The sequence below is a fragment of the Megalobrama amblycephala genome, linkage group LG17 (genome assembly GCF_018812025.1).
Source record: "Megalobrama amblycephala isolate DHTTF-2021 linkage group LG17, ASM1881202v1, whole genome shotgun sequence".
Taxonomy (NCBI): domain Eukaryota; kingdom Metazoa; phylum Chordata; class Actinopteri; order Cypriniformes; family Xenocyprididae; genus Megalobrama; species Megalobrama amblycephala.
The window spans coordinates 27361536-27379116 of NC_063060.1; the positions used below are offsets into that span (position 1 = coordinate 27361536).

Here is a 17581-nt window from a genome sequence, read left to right on the forward strand (position 1 = left end):
GGGTCTGAATACTTTCTGTACCCACTGTATATGCACATAAGTTGTTGGAGAAAATATATAAAATCATATATGAGCTGCAAAAAAAAAAAAAAAATCAATAGTATAAACTTTGACCGTGAACATAAGGTAGCTGTACGATTAAAGGGGACCTATAATGCCCCTTTTACAAGATGTAAGTCTCTGGTGTCCCCAGAATGTGTCTGTGAAGTTTCAGCTCAAAATTCCCCACAGATCATTTATTAGAGCTTGTCAAATTTGCCCCTATTTGGGTGTGAGCAAAAACACGCCATTTTTTTGTGTATGTCCTTTTAAATGCAAATGAGCTGCTGCTCCCGGCCCCCTTTCCAGAAGAGGGCGGAGCTTTAACAGCCCAACATGGCCTCACCCCCTTTGTTGCATGTTCTCGGGGGCTGGGTTTATGTAAATTTTAGGGTTAATGATGTCACTAACCCGGGAAGAAGCTCGTTGTAGTCCCTACCAGCCGTTTGTTGTAGTCCTTAAATAGAGAATTCTTTAAAAAAATATATCTCCCTTTGCTTTGACCTTTGAGCGTCATAACTTTGCAGATGTTGTTTATATTCTAACAGCAACATTACACACTAACTAAAATTAAAAAAAGTTAAATAATTATCAACCACTACCCCTTTAAATCTCAACAACATATTATACACTATTATGCGATTAATTATCAAAATAATGAATATATTATACACTACAGTTAAGCGCGATCTGCTGTGATGTCACAATCATGTTGAATTGTGGATATAGAGCTGCTTGAAGTGTACATCGGAGTAGACTCGCTCCCTCTGTTAAAATCGAGGGGATGAGGACCTATCCACATAAACTTCCCTCGCCCACTTGACAAAGTGGAACGCACTTCAAAATGGTGGCACGGATTCCCCCGAGGGGAAGTTCACGAGTGTATGTCTAAAAGCAAAGTGGAACGCACCCTTAGTGTGAAGCGCCCTTTAAATTTGCCAAAAATAGAACAGGTGAGAAAAGGTAATGCAATTAGTTACTTTTTTATTGAGTAACGTAATATTGTAATGGATTACTTTTAAAAGTAACTTTCTCCAACACTGCCAGTAATAACATTTCATATTATTGCTGTGTTGCTGTTCTTCAAGTTTTTCTTCTAGCTTCCTGAGTTGTGCCCTCCTGCTCTCCCACCGACATCCTCTCCAGCAATCCCCTCACATCATCATTCTTGTCAGTCAGACCTGCATGAAGGAGTCTGCTATCACAGATCTGGGCGTTTGACGCAAATAGTCAGACTCCTCCACAGAAACATGTTCCTCAGCCTGACTCATGCCAAGGAAGTAATCTGCCTCAGGGAGATTTCTTTTAATGACAAATTCTCCAAATTGCAAACTATTTTGTAATTACTAAAAGCATCAATTTTTTAATTGGCATTCCCAGCTAATTTAGTACGATCGTATTCATGAAATATTTCACACCAGGCAGAATCATTAACAGCCCACATCTGCAAACAATATTACTGTCATGGAGGAAACAAGCATTGAAGGTTCTCAATGAGATGATGCTCTGCGTTAAATGAACATTGCAGAAACATTGCAGCATAGCCGTTCCTCCTCTGCTGAGGAGGATGCAGCAGGATAAATGAACAGTGTGGGCTGCCATCACTAAAGAGCTTGCGGCCCCCGACAATAATTAGCCCGTTGGACCTGTGGCACGTAATTGCGACATCTATTTAAGTCTGTGCTATTGATGAGTCTCTCTGACCTGCTGGGGAAGAGGATGGCCTTTGTTCCCTCCTGGGTGAGAAGTCTACTGAGGCAAAACTACCAGCTGTGAACTCAATTACCAGAGAGGTGAGCTACCTGCTCTGTATCCATATCACAGGTCTGCAAGGCTGTTTCTCTGGGAGGCGGAAACTGCAAGAGACAATGAGATTGTGTGAAGTCTAGCGACAAAGCTTTTCAGAGGTAGAACAGATTTGAATATTCAGTGTCATTAACAAAATAAGGCCCTATGTCTGGCGCAATGACAATTTTGGTACTTGTCTTTATTGTTATGGTTAAAAAAATAAAAGGTAGAAAAAAAAAACCCAATTATATAGTAAATTAACACACCACAATAAGATATTTAGAGGTAATGGCCAACTATATGATAATAGAATTGAACTGAATGGCTGATTTGTGTTCACAGGACAATGTCAGGCCTATAAGTTTTAGCATGTTAACACTAACTATAACTGCACTATTCCGTTCAAACGTTTGGGGTCAGATTCTATTCAACAAGGGTGCATTAAATTGATCAAAAGTTACAGTAAAGACATTTAAAATGTTACATAACTTTTCTATTTTGAATAAATGCTGTTCTTTTGAACTTTCTATTTATAAAAGAAGAATCCTGAACAAAAAATGTATACCCATATACACATATAATTAGGCCTATATATATATATATATATATATATATATATATATATATATATATATATATATATATATATATATATATACCTTTAAAAAATAAGTTATTACATGTTATTTAAATATAATTACCGTTTCGGGCATTTATTTGTATCCATTTGGGGTAAGTATACTTTTTTGATGTAGTACAGCGACGCCTAGTGGGTGTCAATAACAACACAATATGAGAGTAGCAGAAGCACACAGATATCATTTAGCTCATCAAAGTCATATATTAGACGTACATTGATTTCAATAACGCTACTTAAGACCGTATAAATCATGTTGAATTGATCTCAGGAAAAAACAACTCTTTATAGGTGTCCTGATACAAACTAATTGACATGATAAAAAATGTCTCAGAAAATAATGGATACAAAAACAAATCCAGACCTTCCGGACATCCAAGACCGTTTCCTGCGTCATGACGCATGATTGATCAGGTGGGCATTTGGTGTATCTGTTGTAAACTTATTCGTGATTTTTTTTTTTCTGTAAGGTGACATGTGTGGCTTTACAATCCTGTATTAGCAAGGCAGTATATAATTAATGGGTTGAATATTTTACCATGTAACACACTGAACTGTGTTGACCTGTGAAACCCACGATGCACTTTACACAATTCGTGTTATTTTCTGTATTTCCTTCTCTGAATTTAGAATAGTCTTCCTACAAGTCACAGATAACAGGCTAATTAACATTACCGTGTGACTTTTGGTGTACTAATGTAGTTTATTGGGTGTTGTGGCATTGCTGATAGATTTGGTTTGGGTTTTAAGTCACTAAGGAAGTGTAAAATTGCAGACTTAAGTGTTTCTCAGATTGTTAGTATGTATTTTGCAGTGGTGAAAAGAGTATGAAGAAATTTGCTATCGAAACACGCATATGATTAATGTCCTTCCTGTGTTTGTGGGTCTGTGTTCTAGAAAGTGCTGGCTGGTTTCTAGCTGGTCTAAGCAGCAACCCATGTTCCACTAACAGGCTTGACCTCTTGAAGGTGCTGGTTTGTTGCAGCTCCAAGATGGTCTGCCAACAAGTATTTTACTCAACGTGCTTTCATTACAGAGTTTTGTCAGCATGTGCGTCTTTATTTGCAAATGTTCCAAATTTTAAGACATACTATTCTCAGTAATCTACTATTGTTTCCAAACTTCTCTAATATTAAGTGATTTGAGTGGGCAACAACTGGGCTGCAAAATAATTGTTTTGGTTCTGGTAACAGTACTGCCTTTCAGATTGATAAGAAAGTTTAAAGGATTAGTCCACTTTCAAATAAACTTTTCCTGATAATTTACTCACCCTCATGTCATCCAAGATGTCCATGTCCTTCTTTCTTCAGTTGAAAAGAAATTAAGGTTTTTGATGAAAACATTCCAGGATTATTCTCCTTATAGTGGACTTCAATGGCCTCCAGACGGTTGAAGGTCAAAATTACAGTTTCACTGCAGCTTCAAAAGGCTTTAAACGATACCAGACGAGGAATAAGGGTCTTATCTAGCGAAACCATCTGTAATTTTCGGAAAAAATACAACTGAATATGCTTTATAAACACACTCTGCTGGTATCGTTTAAAGCCCTTTGAAGCTGCACTGAAACTGTAATTTTGACCTTCAACCGTTTGGACTCCATTGAAGTCCACTATAAGGAGAATAATCCTGGAATGTTTTCATCAAAAACCTCATTTCTTTTCGACTGAAAGAAAGACATGAACATCTTAGATGACATGGGGGTGAGTAAATTATCAGGAAAATTTTATTTGAAAGTGAACTAATCCTTTAACAATGCTTTTAAAGTTACCATGAAATCAAAATGCACTATTCTTATTTTTTATGGAATTGCAGTATTGTTTATTTATATATATATATATATATATATATATATATATATATATATATATATATGATTTATATATATATATAAATGATTTATCTGTGCACATCCTTATTTTTTTAAATTCACTTATAATCCTCACAATCTTTAATCATATAACTCTTTTCTCTGATGATGTGTTTACTGGCATGAGGGCAGGACAACCTGTCACTCACATGAGATCACAGCAGTAGTAAACTACAACCATCCAATCAATTCCTGATGGACAAAATCAGCTTTTGCCCTACTTTTTTTCTGAGAAGCCGTTTATCTTGGATATATATCAAAATAGGGAAGAAAAGACTATCACAACATCCGTTTCATGATGACTTTAACGATGCTTTAAGTAGTGGTTATTCTTAGAAGTAGAAGACATTCCCTGTGTCCTAGTGCATACCATCCGCCCTGAATAGCATCCGTGATCGAGTAGGTGACATAATCGCTTTGGATTGCTTATGACGTTGCATAAATGAGTGAGGTGTGGCTCGAGATCTCTCTTTTCTCTGTGGTTGTAGTCTTCAGACATCCTCTATGCTCTTCTGACCAAAATTCATTATTCATTCGTGGTGTTGTATTACTGAAGTTTCACTTGGTGATGTTTTTAATGGCGGTTTTGTTTTCGTTGATTAGACACTGGCAATACAATTTCTGTTGTTAACCCAGTGATTTACAAGATTTTAGGTAAAGTGAAGTGTTGCAAAATTGAGGTTGTGCAATAGAATACAATGTGGATTGCACAAGCGTCCCTTTAGACGACATCAATTCATTTGGCTAAAATTAAACTCCATAGAGTTATCTAAATAATTAGAAATAAAAAGAACTATTTATAGTGAACAAGCTAAAAGGTACCATTCAAAAGGTTTTTTTTGTAAAAAAGTTTAGTTTCGCCTTTGATCAATTGAATTTATTTATATATTATATATATATATATATATATATATATATATATATATATAGACACATTCAATTGATCAAAGGCGAAACTAAAGACATTTATAATATTACAGAAAATTTATATTTCACATAAATGCTGTTCTTTTGAACTTTCTGCTCATCAAAGAAACCTGAAAATAATATATCACGGTTTACACACAAATATTGAGCACCAAATCAGCATGTTGGAATGATTTCTGAAGGTAATAAAATGATGGTGTGGATCAAAAACATAACAAAATCGTACCGAATACCGACCCCAAACTTTTGAGTGATAGTGTATATTTATATAAATTCCAGAAATCTAAAACTTAAAATTTTTGTTGATAGAAAAAAGTCATTTGAGATGTAATGTGTCAGATATACACATTAAAAAAATAAAATAAATATATTATAAATATATTTGTATTTATATTATTTAAATGTTAAATATTAAATAATATTATTCAATATTATTTAATATTAATAATATATTAATATTAAAATAAGCAATTAAAGTAATTAAAATCTTAGTGTATTATAGAAGGGGCTTTAGTTCTCAAATATTTATAGAGTGTGATATGATGCCCTATTATGTACAGTCCAAATTTATTTTCTGAGAAAGAGTCTTTTAGTGGTGTTTATGAGCTCCTTTAATTTGCCCGAAAGAGACAGTCCAGTTTCACTACTTTTCATAGTGGTTATTCCCTCTCGCTCAATAGACTAACTTAAACAATTTAAAGGATGATACTGAAGGATACTGAATGGAATCCATCATTTCAATTGAAAATCTGCTGATGTGTCTGTATTAGCACATGAATGCAGACCTTTAGCAGCCCAGCACCCTCCTGTTTCTGAAAGTCTCTCACCAACATCAACAGCAGTTCTTATGGATAGCTTCCATTTAGGTCTAGTCATCAGTTTGAGTCCTAAAACACGCCCATTTAATGTAATTCAGAATTACATTAATTCAGTTTTCAGTCACAAGGGCTGGAACAAGAAGCAAAGGTTTATTCAGTAGAGTAATGAGAGACAGCTGATTCTTTAAATTGAATCATGTACGACCAATTTTGCTCTCAGACTATCCCAGGACATTAGTGTATGAGGTTGCTTGTTCAGTTTGACCTACAATTTGAGGATTGCTGTGGTTTGTTGTTGATGTCCTTAGGTGTGTGTTGAGTACATTTCTTCTAACATACATGATTTGCTAAATGATAGAGAACTTCTAAAAATTCTGAGAATTTATAGGATGGTAATAATTTTATCAATACATCTACTGCATAATTATGTAAGTATTTGGTGTCTACGTGAGTCAAAGTTATAACCGGAACTGCTGTGACTGGTGACACATTGATTAAATGTCCTATGTGATGTCCTGGTTCGTAGAGGTTGGTTTCCTGTCTGCAGTTTGAAGCATAAATATTACTGGAAAGGGAAGTGATGGAGAAAAGTAGGTCAGAGGTCACCGGATGATGCCAAAAAATCATACACGTTTTCTCAGTCAGTCAGGTGTTGGGTGAAAGTACAGTGAAGGAAAGGTGTACATATGATCCTCAGGTGTATGACGTGTGAACAATAAGATGATGATAACAGTATGGAATGTCACACAAAGTCCTGGGAGTTTTACTAATAATAATAACAAAAAATAAATCATACCTCAACAGGCATATAACTTAACGATTCTTCTAAATACTGTACAAACATTAGGCTTTTATGAACTTTCAGAAGAAAAACATACATATACTACTGTTTAATTGTTTGGGATCAGTAAGATTTTAGGAATTAATACTTTCCTTCAGCAAGGATTCATTAAATTGATTGAAAGTGACAGTAAAGACATTTAAAAATGTCTATTTTAAATAAATGCTGTTCTTTAGAAAATTCTGAAAATGTTTTTTGAATTATTAGAATGATTTCTGAAGGATCACGTGACTGAAGACTGGAGTAATAATGCTGAAAATTCAGCTTTGCCATCTCAGGAATAAATTACATTTTTATTATACATTTTTAATATTAAAATAGGAAGCGGTTATTTTAAATTTTAACAATATTTCACAGTAATCAAATAAACATTATAAAAATATAAAATAAACTAGGGATGCCACCTAAATTTATATTTATATATATATATATATTTATTTATTTTATTTTTTTTATTGCTAAAACTAGTGTCCTTCAGACATGCTGAGTCTGGACATTGGGTTCAAAGGGTGTTTTCAAAGCTAATAAAACATATACACCCTTGTTAAACTAAGTATATATATCATATAATTATTATTATAAATAATAAATGCCTATATATATAGAAGAAACGGTTAGATAGAACCTTAAAGGGTTTGGTCAAGCACTTCATATATAGAACCTTTTAGGGTTCCCATCATAGGATCATTTTATGGATTTGTTTTTTTTTTATATTATTACATTTTATGAATTAAATGTAATTAAATTCATATATCACTAGAAAAAAAATTAAATAACCCATTAAACATGAAAGTATTATTATATTAGTGAAAGTATGAAAATATTAGTATTATTTATATATATATATATATATATATATATATAATAGGGTATAAAGAGCTCTTTAAAATTGAGTCAAGAACCCTACCTTTTTTTCTAAGAGTGTATGAATGAGTGTAAGAAGAGTGCATGTTTTGATATAAAAGAGTTGGATGGAGTTCTGGAAAGGACTCTGTACATTCCTAGAGATGTGTGGAGGTATGTAATTAGATGCTTGCCTGTGATTTGTCTTTTCTTATCTCTTGATCCAAAGGCTCAGCGTTTGTCCTCAATCACAGGAAGTTCACACAGCTGGTCATAACCATATCCGAGCTTTTACTGTAGAAAAGGGTATTTTAGTCATAAATGATGAATGATAAGATTACCTGGGTTACAATATGTATTTTTGTAGGCGTGAAATACGATAAATGTAAATGTAATATTTTAGTGGGTTGTGACATGACATTCTTTGTGTCAGTTATCAAACTGCTTTTTGTGTCAGAGAAAATGGCTTGAGCGCAGAGACTCCCCACTCGTGTCAGGATTTTTGTCATTCTTCACCTCCTCCCGGACTGCTACAAGAATGCGTCGGTTTGACGGATCCCACACCCTGTCCTCAACGTCTGAGGAACGGGTCAGACCAGTGCTACGGGAATCCAGTGAAACTGACTGGTAGTGTCCCTGTGTAGAACAAGTGCCACATGGTGTCTCAGAGATGGAGGGCTCACAGACTTATAGACATGTGTCCGATATGTCTGTCACTGTGTCAGTTATGATTTAAAACACATATCATTGTGATACAGCACTTCTAGCTTGATAGCCCATCAGCGAAATACCTTGACACGTGAAAGCAAACCCATTCAGTTACACTAGATATCTTGGGTTTTCTTAGAAAGGATGGCTTTCTGCTTTAGTAATGTTATTGTTAACTAAAACTAAATCTATCTAAAAATATTTTTTTATGTTAACAGGAATAAAGCTAAAATAAAATAAAATGGAAAAATTAGATGGAAAAATGTAACCTTAAAAAACTGCCTTATAACTGCCTTTATTTTATAAATAAAAAGTTAAAGTTGAAGTACTAATATTACTAAAACTATTTTTTTTTAAATAAAATAGTAAAATATAAATAATACTAAATAACACTATTTATTTATTAAACCTGACGTAAGTTATATTTGATGTGTATATATATATATATATATATATATATATATATATATATATATATATATATATATATATATATATATATATATATATGAGTAAATGAGTGTATATATATATATAAGAACCTTCATAAGTTATATTTAAAGTTATTTATATTTAATACAATTATTTATATATTTATATATATATATATATATATATATATATATATATATATATATATATATTTTTTTTTTATATGTGTTCCCTATATATTTCTATTTTTCTCTGGCTTTGTGTATTGGTCTTACTATCACTGGATAGGCCCATATTTGTGACCCAAAGGAAACAAAAGACTTTTCATTGTTGAACAGTCTCCGCTGGATTCTCGCCTACTTCCAGTGCATAATAAAAACCTAGCCAGTATTCAAGCCAATCACTGACCTGCCTCAGTCTCAAGAGCCAATCATTGAGTTTTGAGGTAGGTTTCAGAGGGTGGTTCCTGTCAGTTGAATGCAGGTTGCAATCCCGAAACCAGGCGGGTGTTGTCTCTTTAGCTGCTGCTCAGGTTTATATTAGGCAGGGAGTGACTCCTCTGAACGTGGCCTCTGCCTTGGCAAAACTCCCACTGGCCTGTCACTTATTCTATCACTGGTGAAAACTGCTGTGATTGAGGGCCACTGAAAGAAAGGATAAGGACACTAGGAAGAACCAAAGTTCAGAGACTGTTTCCACTGCTTCCTTGGGTCTGTCATCAATTTATTTGCCCCCGTGGGGCAGTATTTTTTTAAGACTGTTTTTGTATATATTTATTTATTTATATTTGGCTGGAGTGACTGTATCATCAGAAAGACAACAGGTAAGCTTAAAATATACTTTTGTATATTTGATAGGCTGTATTATGAATGGGAATCCCTCACTGTCTCCTATCAAATAGTTTTTTGGGATAGTTTGTCTATTTTCTCCTTACTTAGGTGACTGAGAAATGTGATTAGACGCTAGATCTGGTCAGCTTAGACCATCTTTGCATCTCGAAGGATTTCGTTTTTTGTGTTCCTTCTGTTTATGATTATTTTTTCTTTGTAGGTTTGACTGTGATTCATTTTCGTGATGTTGTCATTAGCAGTTCCTGTCTAGTGAGTTAATCTGATTCTGTGACAGGATAGATATCTACATTTCTCCACCTCACCAGTTTGACTGGCTTTGCACTATTGCACTATTCATTGGAGTCCAGGTAGTACAGATGACATCAGAATCATTACTACATGAATGACTTTAGGGTGTTTCGTTTGAATTTCCTGGAGTTTTTAGACAATTTTGTAAAGATTCGGAGCTTGCACCATATTGAAGGGATTTAAGGTTTTTATGGACACTTATAAGCAACTTTGTATGATTCTAAGAGCATGAGGAAAGTAAGAGTCATCTCATATTTTAAAAGATTTTTTTTATCACAACAATCGTGTGTCTCCTTCATCTTGTGTCTTTATGATGGTTCTGTTCTCTTCTGATGAAATAGGTGGTCATGCATTAGATGTGTAGGCAGATAAGCATTGAAAGATCTGTTTAGTGTGCTTTGTCATCCTATCCCATTGTTTTCCTGCTGAACATTGATCCACATACAAACAGCTGTAGTGAATTGCATTAATACCCGATTTCACTAGTCCAAGACTAATATCTTAAAATATATCAGTGCCATTGTTTTGTCTCAAGATGCACACCAGTAATGTTTCTTTTCTAAGAAAGCTACTTAAATGCCCTAATTTAACAAAAGCCTAGTCCTGGCTTAATTTAAGCCCTGTCTGTGAAACCAGGCCTAAGTCTTTATAGTCCTGTTCAGTTTGTCTGGTCGGATCCCGTGTGCGTTTTGAGCAGTAGAAACACTCTAACTAGTCTGTTCATTCAATCTTCTCAGTAGCTCAACATTGACATACAGAGCAAGAAAGGTGCTGGTGAATGATCCCGTTTTTTGCTTGTCCTGATGTCCTGCTTCATGTTGTCTTCCAACATTTTTGCACGTGAAATACTTTTGAAAAGTTGATGTGCTGCTAAACTATTTTAAATGACATTTTCCTAATGGACCCTTTTCACATTTCCGGGTTTCTCAGAAGCGGAAGTCATCATAGTTGGGTAAAATTCTATGGCGGTGAATGAGAGAAAACATTAAATATATTTTTTGTGTTCCCGTTTTCTCAAATAGCAAAAGAAATACTCAACAACATTGTTTTCACAACTTTCAGAAAGATGAAAAAAATAGAGATAACAGCAGTCAGAAGAGAGAAAGATATGAACTTTACCGTCACTCCCATTGCTGCTGTATTAGAAACACCCTCACAGCAGTGTTAACTAGTTTTTTGTAATTTGATGAAAAGATAATACAGTACGAAGTAAAGTGTTATAAATGTACATACATTTAAAAACTTTGCAAGATTTACGATGCTGATGACCATTAAAACACGTCATTACAGTCTGTGAAATGGGTCCATTCTTAATTGTAATAACTTCATATAAGAGACTACATGCTATATTTGTATGAAGTACTTAAAGGGTTAGTTCACCCAAAAATGAAAATTCTGTCATTTATTTCTTACCCTCATGCCGTTCCACACCCGTGAGACCTTCATTCATCTTTGGAACACAAATTAAGATATTTTTGTTGAAATCCGATGGCTCCGTGAGGCCTTCATAGGGAGCAATGACACTTCCTCTCTCAAGATCCATAAAGGTACTAAAAACACATCTAAAATCAGTTCATGTGAGTACAGTGGTTCAATATTAATATTATAAAGTGACGAGGTGTGCCAAAAAAAACAAAATAATGACTTATATAGTGATGGCCGATTTCAAAACACTGCTTCAGGAAGCTTCGGAGCATTATGAATCAGCATGTCGAATCAGCTGTTCGGAGCGGCATAGTCACATGATTTCAGCAGTTTGGCTGTTTGACACGCGATCCAAATCATGATTCGATACGCTGATTCATAACACTCCGAAGCTTCCTGAAGCAGTGTTTTGAAATCGGCCATCACTAAATAAGTCATTATTTTGATTTTTTGGTGCACCAAAAATATTCTCGTCGCTTTATAATATTAATATTGAACCACTGTACTCACATTAACTGATTTAAATATGTTTTTAGTACCTTTATGGATCTTGAGAGAGGAAATGTCATTGCTCCCTATGGAGGCCTCACGGAGCCATCGGATTTCATTTAAAATATCTTAATTTGTGTTCCAAAGATTAACGAAGGTCTTACGGGTGTGGAACGGCATGAGGGTAAGTAATAAATGACAGAATTTTCATATTTGGGTGAACTAACCCTTTAAATGAAGTACTTCACTACATCCTATATTTGTGGTCTTCTATAGTTTTAAAGTGTACTTCTATAGTTATATATTAATATTTTATTTATTTAAAAATTAAAACACTTGACCGAATGACTAGAATATTCGAATATTAAGAATGAACTAGAAAAGGCAAAATGGAGACCTGTTACCGGTCCATTTTCCCATATACATTCATATCAAGATTTTGGGTTAAAATTTGTGATTTAAAAAAAACCCAACTACGCACATTGTGGTACACTCAATAGTATAGTTGGTAATAATAACAGTTTGGCTTTGGTGACATCGTGTACCACTCAGGTTGGGCTTTGTATCCTGTTCAAATGGCCAGCTGTTTCTTGTTTGCTTTTGCTGGGCTGTCATTGTTGACTCTGACTCCACTGTCCTCCTGATAACAGCATATTACTCTGACCAGCCTTTACTTGCTGCATTATCATTGCCTGCTCACCTAATTTTAACACATTTACTTATGTTCTCCAGTTTATTAGTTGTCTGAAGAAATAAAGACAAGATGTTGCAAGAGCTGTTTTCAAGCGTCTTGAGGTTCTACGACTATCTTCTGAAAAGAACTGGTAAGAGCTCATTGCATCATGTTTCTTAGAAGAGTAAAAACCACCAATATCACTGGCTTTTTAATGTGTTACGCTATTAAAAACCACTAAAGCTTTGTCCACTAAGAATCTACTGTAGAAATACAGGCTTGTTTCACGTGGCTGATCAGTTGATTTGTAATTTTCTCAGATGCCAGAGTTCGTGATTATCCGCTGATGCAGAGTCCCATTCAGATGACGGTCATCTTGCTGGGATACGTGTTCTTCGTTTTATACGTGGGACCACGATTCATGACCAATCGCAAACCTTTCCACCTCAACACAACTATGATTGTCTATAACTTCTCTATGGTGGCCTTCAACGCCTACATTGTTTATGAGGTAGGAAACTTTTTCATATTTTTTCATGTTTGGGAGCATAACTAAACCTATTCATGTACCAGAACTGATGTTTTTGAGGAGAACTGCTAGAGAAAAATATAGCTGATTCAAAAGTGAAAATTTGCTCACCTTACAATAGTAATTCTTCTGTAGATCACAAAAGGATATGTTTAGCAGAATCTTCAAGCTACTCTTTTTCATATAATGAAAGTGAATGGTGACCATAGCTGGCAAGCTCCAAAAATGACAAATGGGCACCATAAAAGTACATAAATGCAGATTTTTTGTGTGACAAACAGACTGACAACACATGGACCATTTTTCTGATACTTTCATGGTGCTTTTTGTCATTTTTGAAACTATGGGTATTATTCACTTTCATTATATGAAAAAGAGCAGCGTGAGCATTCTGATAAACGTCTTTTGTGTTCCACAGAAGAAAGAAAGTCAGAGAGGTTTGGAGGGTGACAGAAGAGAAAAGATGAACAAACCATGTTTTTTGTGCTTTTGTGTAATTTTTTGATCTGCCTGACGCTTGCAGTTCTTGATGTCTGGCTGGGGAACAACATATACTTGGAGATGTGACCTCTGTGACACCTCCAACAGTCCTCAAGCTCTCAGAGTAAGTTAATTTCATTCAGACATGTCTTACTGACATAAGAATGAATACTTTTATTCAGCCGGAACACATTCATTTAAAAGCTACAGTATAAAGACATTTATAATGTTACAAAGGATTTTCTGCTGTTCTTAAACTTTCTATTCATCAAAGAATCCTGAAAAAAAAGCATCAGTTTTCACAAAAATATTAAACAGCACTACTGTTTTCAACTGTAATAAGTAATATTGTTTCTTGAACATCAAATTAGCATATTAGAATGATTTCTGAAGGATCATGTGACACTGAAGATTGTGTAATGATGCTGAAAAATTCAGCTTTGCCATCACAGGAATGAATTACATTTTAAAATATATTAAAATAGAAAACAGTTTTTTTAAATTGTAATAATATTCCACAATACTTCTAGCTATGGTGTTTTTGATCAAATAAATGCAGACTTGGTGAACATGCAGACGTCTTTAAAAAATATTTTAAATATCTTACAGACCCCAAACTTTTAAATAGTAGTGCATATTACTTATTGTGTTTCTCCTTATATTCACAGATGGTTCGAGCAGCCTGGTTATTCTATTTCTCCAAATATGTTGAACTTCTAGATACGGTAAGAACAATTTATGTCTCCATGCTGTGATTATCATTCCTTAAATTTGTGTGTGTTGCAATACTTGTATTTGGAATAGGATATGCATAGGCATTTGGCACAATATACAGTAGCTTCCTCACTAACTACAGGATGGTTTGTTACCTGAGTTAACAAGAACTGTGTCTGTGATTCCAGGTGTTTTTTGTGTTGAGAAAGAAGCACAGTCAGGTGACGTTCCTGCATATCTTCCATCATTCCATCTTGCCCTGGACCTGGTGGTGGGGTATTACTCTTACTCCTGGTGAGTCTGTCAATGCTGTAGTCACTGGTTTAATAGATCAGTAGTTATTAACCGGCTTTGCTTCAAGACCCAGATTGTACCTTGGCCATGAAGTTGTGACCCAAATAGTACTAAAACTATGAAAATCAAAAAAAGCTTGCGATTTTAGTAGCCTGTGGAATTTTTTGTTCCTATAAAAGAATTCTTTCTTTCCTTCTTGTGGGCAAAGTAACTCCCGGCTAATAAGGTTAATGTGTATTAAAGGGATAGTTCACCCAAAAATGAAAATTCTGTCATCATTTACTCCCCCTCAAGTTGTTCCAAACTTGTATAAATTTCTTTGTTCTGATGTACACAAAGGAAGATATTTGGAAGAATGTAACCAAACAGATCTCGCCCCCCATTGACTACCATAGTAGGGAAAAAATACTATGGTAGTCAATGGGGGGGGCGAGATCTGCTTCGTTACAAACATTCTTCAAAATATCTTCCTTTTGTGTACATCAGAACGAAGAAATTTATACAAGTTTGGAACAACTTGAGGGGGAGTAAATGATGACAGAATTTTCATTTTTGGGTGAACTATCCCTTTAACTGGTGTAAAGATGTCTAATTTTAATTACTTCCATTTATTTTCATGTGAAAATGACAGCTGGTGGCATGGGTTCTTTCCATGCTTTGGTGAACGCGTGTGTCCACGTCATCATGTACACCTACTACGGTCTAGCTGCTGCAGGGCCACGCTTCCAGAAGTATCTGTGGTGGAAAAAGTACATGACAGCTATCCAACTGGTTAGTGGAAACTCGTTTAAACTCTTAATTTTATGTGATTAATGTGAACTGCACTTGCAATGTTTAACCAAAATGGTGTATAAATTGAGATTAATTTAATTTATACTTGTCTTCCAATTCAATATAATTATATACATTCTATTCCTTTCCATCAATACAGTTTTTGCTCTCTCTTAAAGTGCCCCTATTATGCTATTTTGAAGATTCCTAATTTTGTTTCGAAGGTCTCCTACAATAGTTTCACATGCATCCAAGGTCAAAAAACACTTTAATTTTCTCATAAAATACATTGCAGCATGTATCTCTTTTCTCACAATGTCTGAAAACATTTCAGACATTTCCTCCTTTCCGAGAGCCTACTCTGCTCTGATTGGTCAAACAGCCCAGTCTGTTGTGATTGGTCTACCGCTTACAGTGTGTGACTGAAACAAAACGTCCATTACCATATCTGAATTTCAGCTCAGGATCTTCAGCAAAACTTGTATACGAACGGTAACAATAGCATCCGTTTTACCATATCAATTCAAGCCGGAGTACTCATCTTTTGCTTTCGCAGCACAGAAAGCAGCGCCTTCTCGTCATGTCGAAAACCCGAAACAAACTCTTTCAGGCCTCAGCTGCAGCTACAGTGTTTGAGGGCTGGTCAAAGTAGACTATTTATCATGCACTTTGATCTTTGAAACTTTTTCAGACCTATTACAGCTATATTGCACACTACATGAAAGATAATTTCCAAAAAAAACATAATAGGGGCACTTAATTTTTTTACTGTGGAACAATTATAATTACATTTCTTTTTCTCATATTTTCTACAGATTCAGTTTGTACTGGTGTCTGTCCACATCTCTCAGTATTACTTCATGGAAAAGTGTGAATACCAAGTTCCCATCTTCATTCATCTCATCTTGATCTATGGCACGTTTTTCTTCATCCTCTTCTCAAACTTCTGGATCCAGGCTTACGTAAAGGGCAAGCGACTACCTGTTTCTAAGGAGGACAAACCCAAACAGAATGGCATTATCACTGTGATTGAACCTGTGGTAGTGGCCAATGGCAAACACTTGGAAAATGGCACTGTGCACTACACTAATGGATTTGCCCACAATGGGAAAGTGAAGGAGGTCTAAGTGGACCTGGCGTCAGAGACATGGTTGTTAGATTATTTTTGTTAAATGTTCATTTTTTTTTATATATATATAATTGTATGGGAGATGAAACGGCACATTGGATCTGGCGGTGGGTCCCCCTTTCTTTGTATTTATGGATGTTGGAGGCTGGGGAGCACTATGCATGAAGAGAATTCGTCCACTGAAGTTGGCTTCATTGACGTCGCTCTGAAACCTGACAGCATGTCTGTGGTTTAATCCAGTTGACCTTGGCTTTTTCCTGGCATATGAGTCTCCCAGTTGTTTGCACACTGTACAGTTCTCACAAACTTAAACTTGACTGTAAATAAATATTTCCTCAGTTTATTGGAAATGTATGAGTTGTCCATTTTTTTTTTTTTTAGAGTTTGTTCATAACTTATCAGTTAATGTTTTTTATAATAAATGTTATTTTTTTTGCCTTAAACTCTATTTGTGAAGTTGATTTTTATTCAAAAATGAAATGAAATGCATTTTTAAGCACACTAATGCCCATTAAGAAATGGAAGATCTTGTTTCCATATCAGGAACATATCAAAGCATTTAGACTGCTCAAGACAGATGTCTCGCGTGTAAAGGCCAATTCATACTGCATCGACAGACGCCAACCAACACGAACAATCACCAGATTATAATGTCACTTCTCAGAAATTCCACGACCTGACAAGCACCAATTCAACATCCAATCAGTCTCTGATGAGGGTACCTCACCTATTCAATAAAGTGCCTGGTGCAGTGAATTGTCTTTTACAATACACATGGTAAATTTCAAGTGTCAGTCTTTTTTGTGCATCCTTTTAAGTCTGTAATGCTTGGATGTTTATTGTAATGCACTGATCCTTTTCCGCCCCAGTTTTCATATCAATGTATTCACAATAACACCACTTCTGAATTATAAAGAGCTTTCTATCATACATTCAGACAATACTTCATGGTTATGAACATCAGAAAAAAAAAAAAACCTCACATGCAGTTTAATTGCATGTTCTGGAAAAGCCATTTATTACAATAAAGCACATACT

General features: G+C 35.0%; 1 protein-coding gene and 1 long non-coding RNA gene across 3 annotated transcripts; one reads left to right on the plus strand and one right to left on the minus strand.

Moving 5' to 3' along the window:
• Positions 1–646: 646 nt before the first annotated feature.
• On the minus strand, positions 647–2818 carry LOC125251670. Its single transcript, XR_007181059.1, has 3 exons — positions 2681–2818; positions 2529–2593; positions 647–1895 (listed from the first exon to the last, which is right to left on the minus strand). It is a non-coding gene; the product is annotated as an uncharacterized LOC125251670 (long non-coding RNA).
• On the plus strand, positions 2740–16893 carry elovl1a (ELOVL fatty acid elongase 1a). Of its 2 annotated transcripts, none has more exons than XM_048164751.1 (8): positions 2740–2878; positions 12686–12777; positions 12947–13137; positions 13679–13759; positions 14304–14360; positions 14538–14643; positions 15275–15414; positions 16230–16893. In XM_048164751.1, the coding sequence occupies exons 2-8, from the start codon at positions 12717–12719 to the stop codon at positions 16539–16541; spliced, it is 948 nt and encodes a 315-aa protein (XP_048020708.1). In that variant the 5' UTR covers positions 2740–2878; positions 12686–12716; the 3' UTR covers positions 16542–16893. The 2 variants fall into 2 exon arrangements, with proteins under 2 accessions (XP_048020708.1, XP_048020707.1); XM_048164750.1 differs by lacking the exon at positions 2740–2878 and adding an exon at positions 9392–9723.
• The last annotated feature ends 688 nt before the right edge of the window (positions 16894–17581 follow it).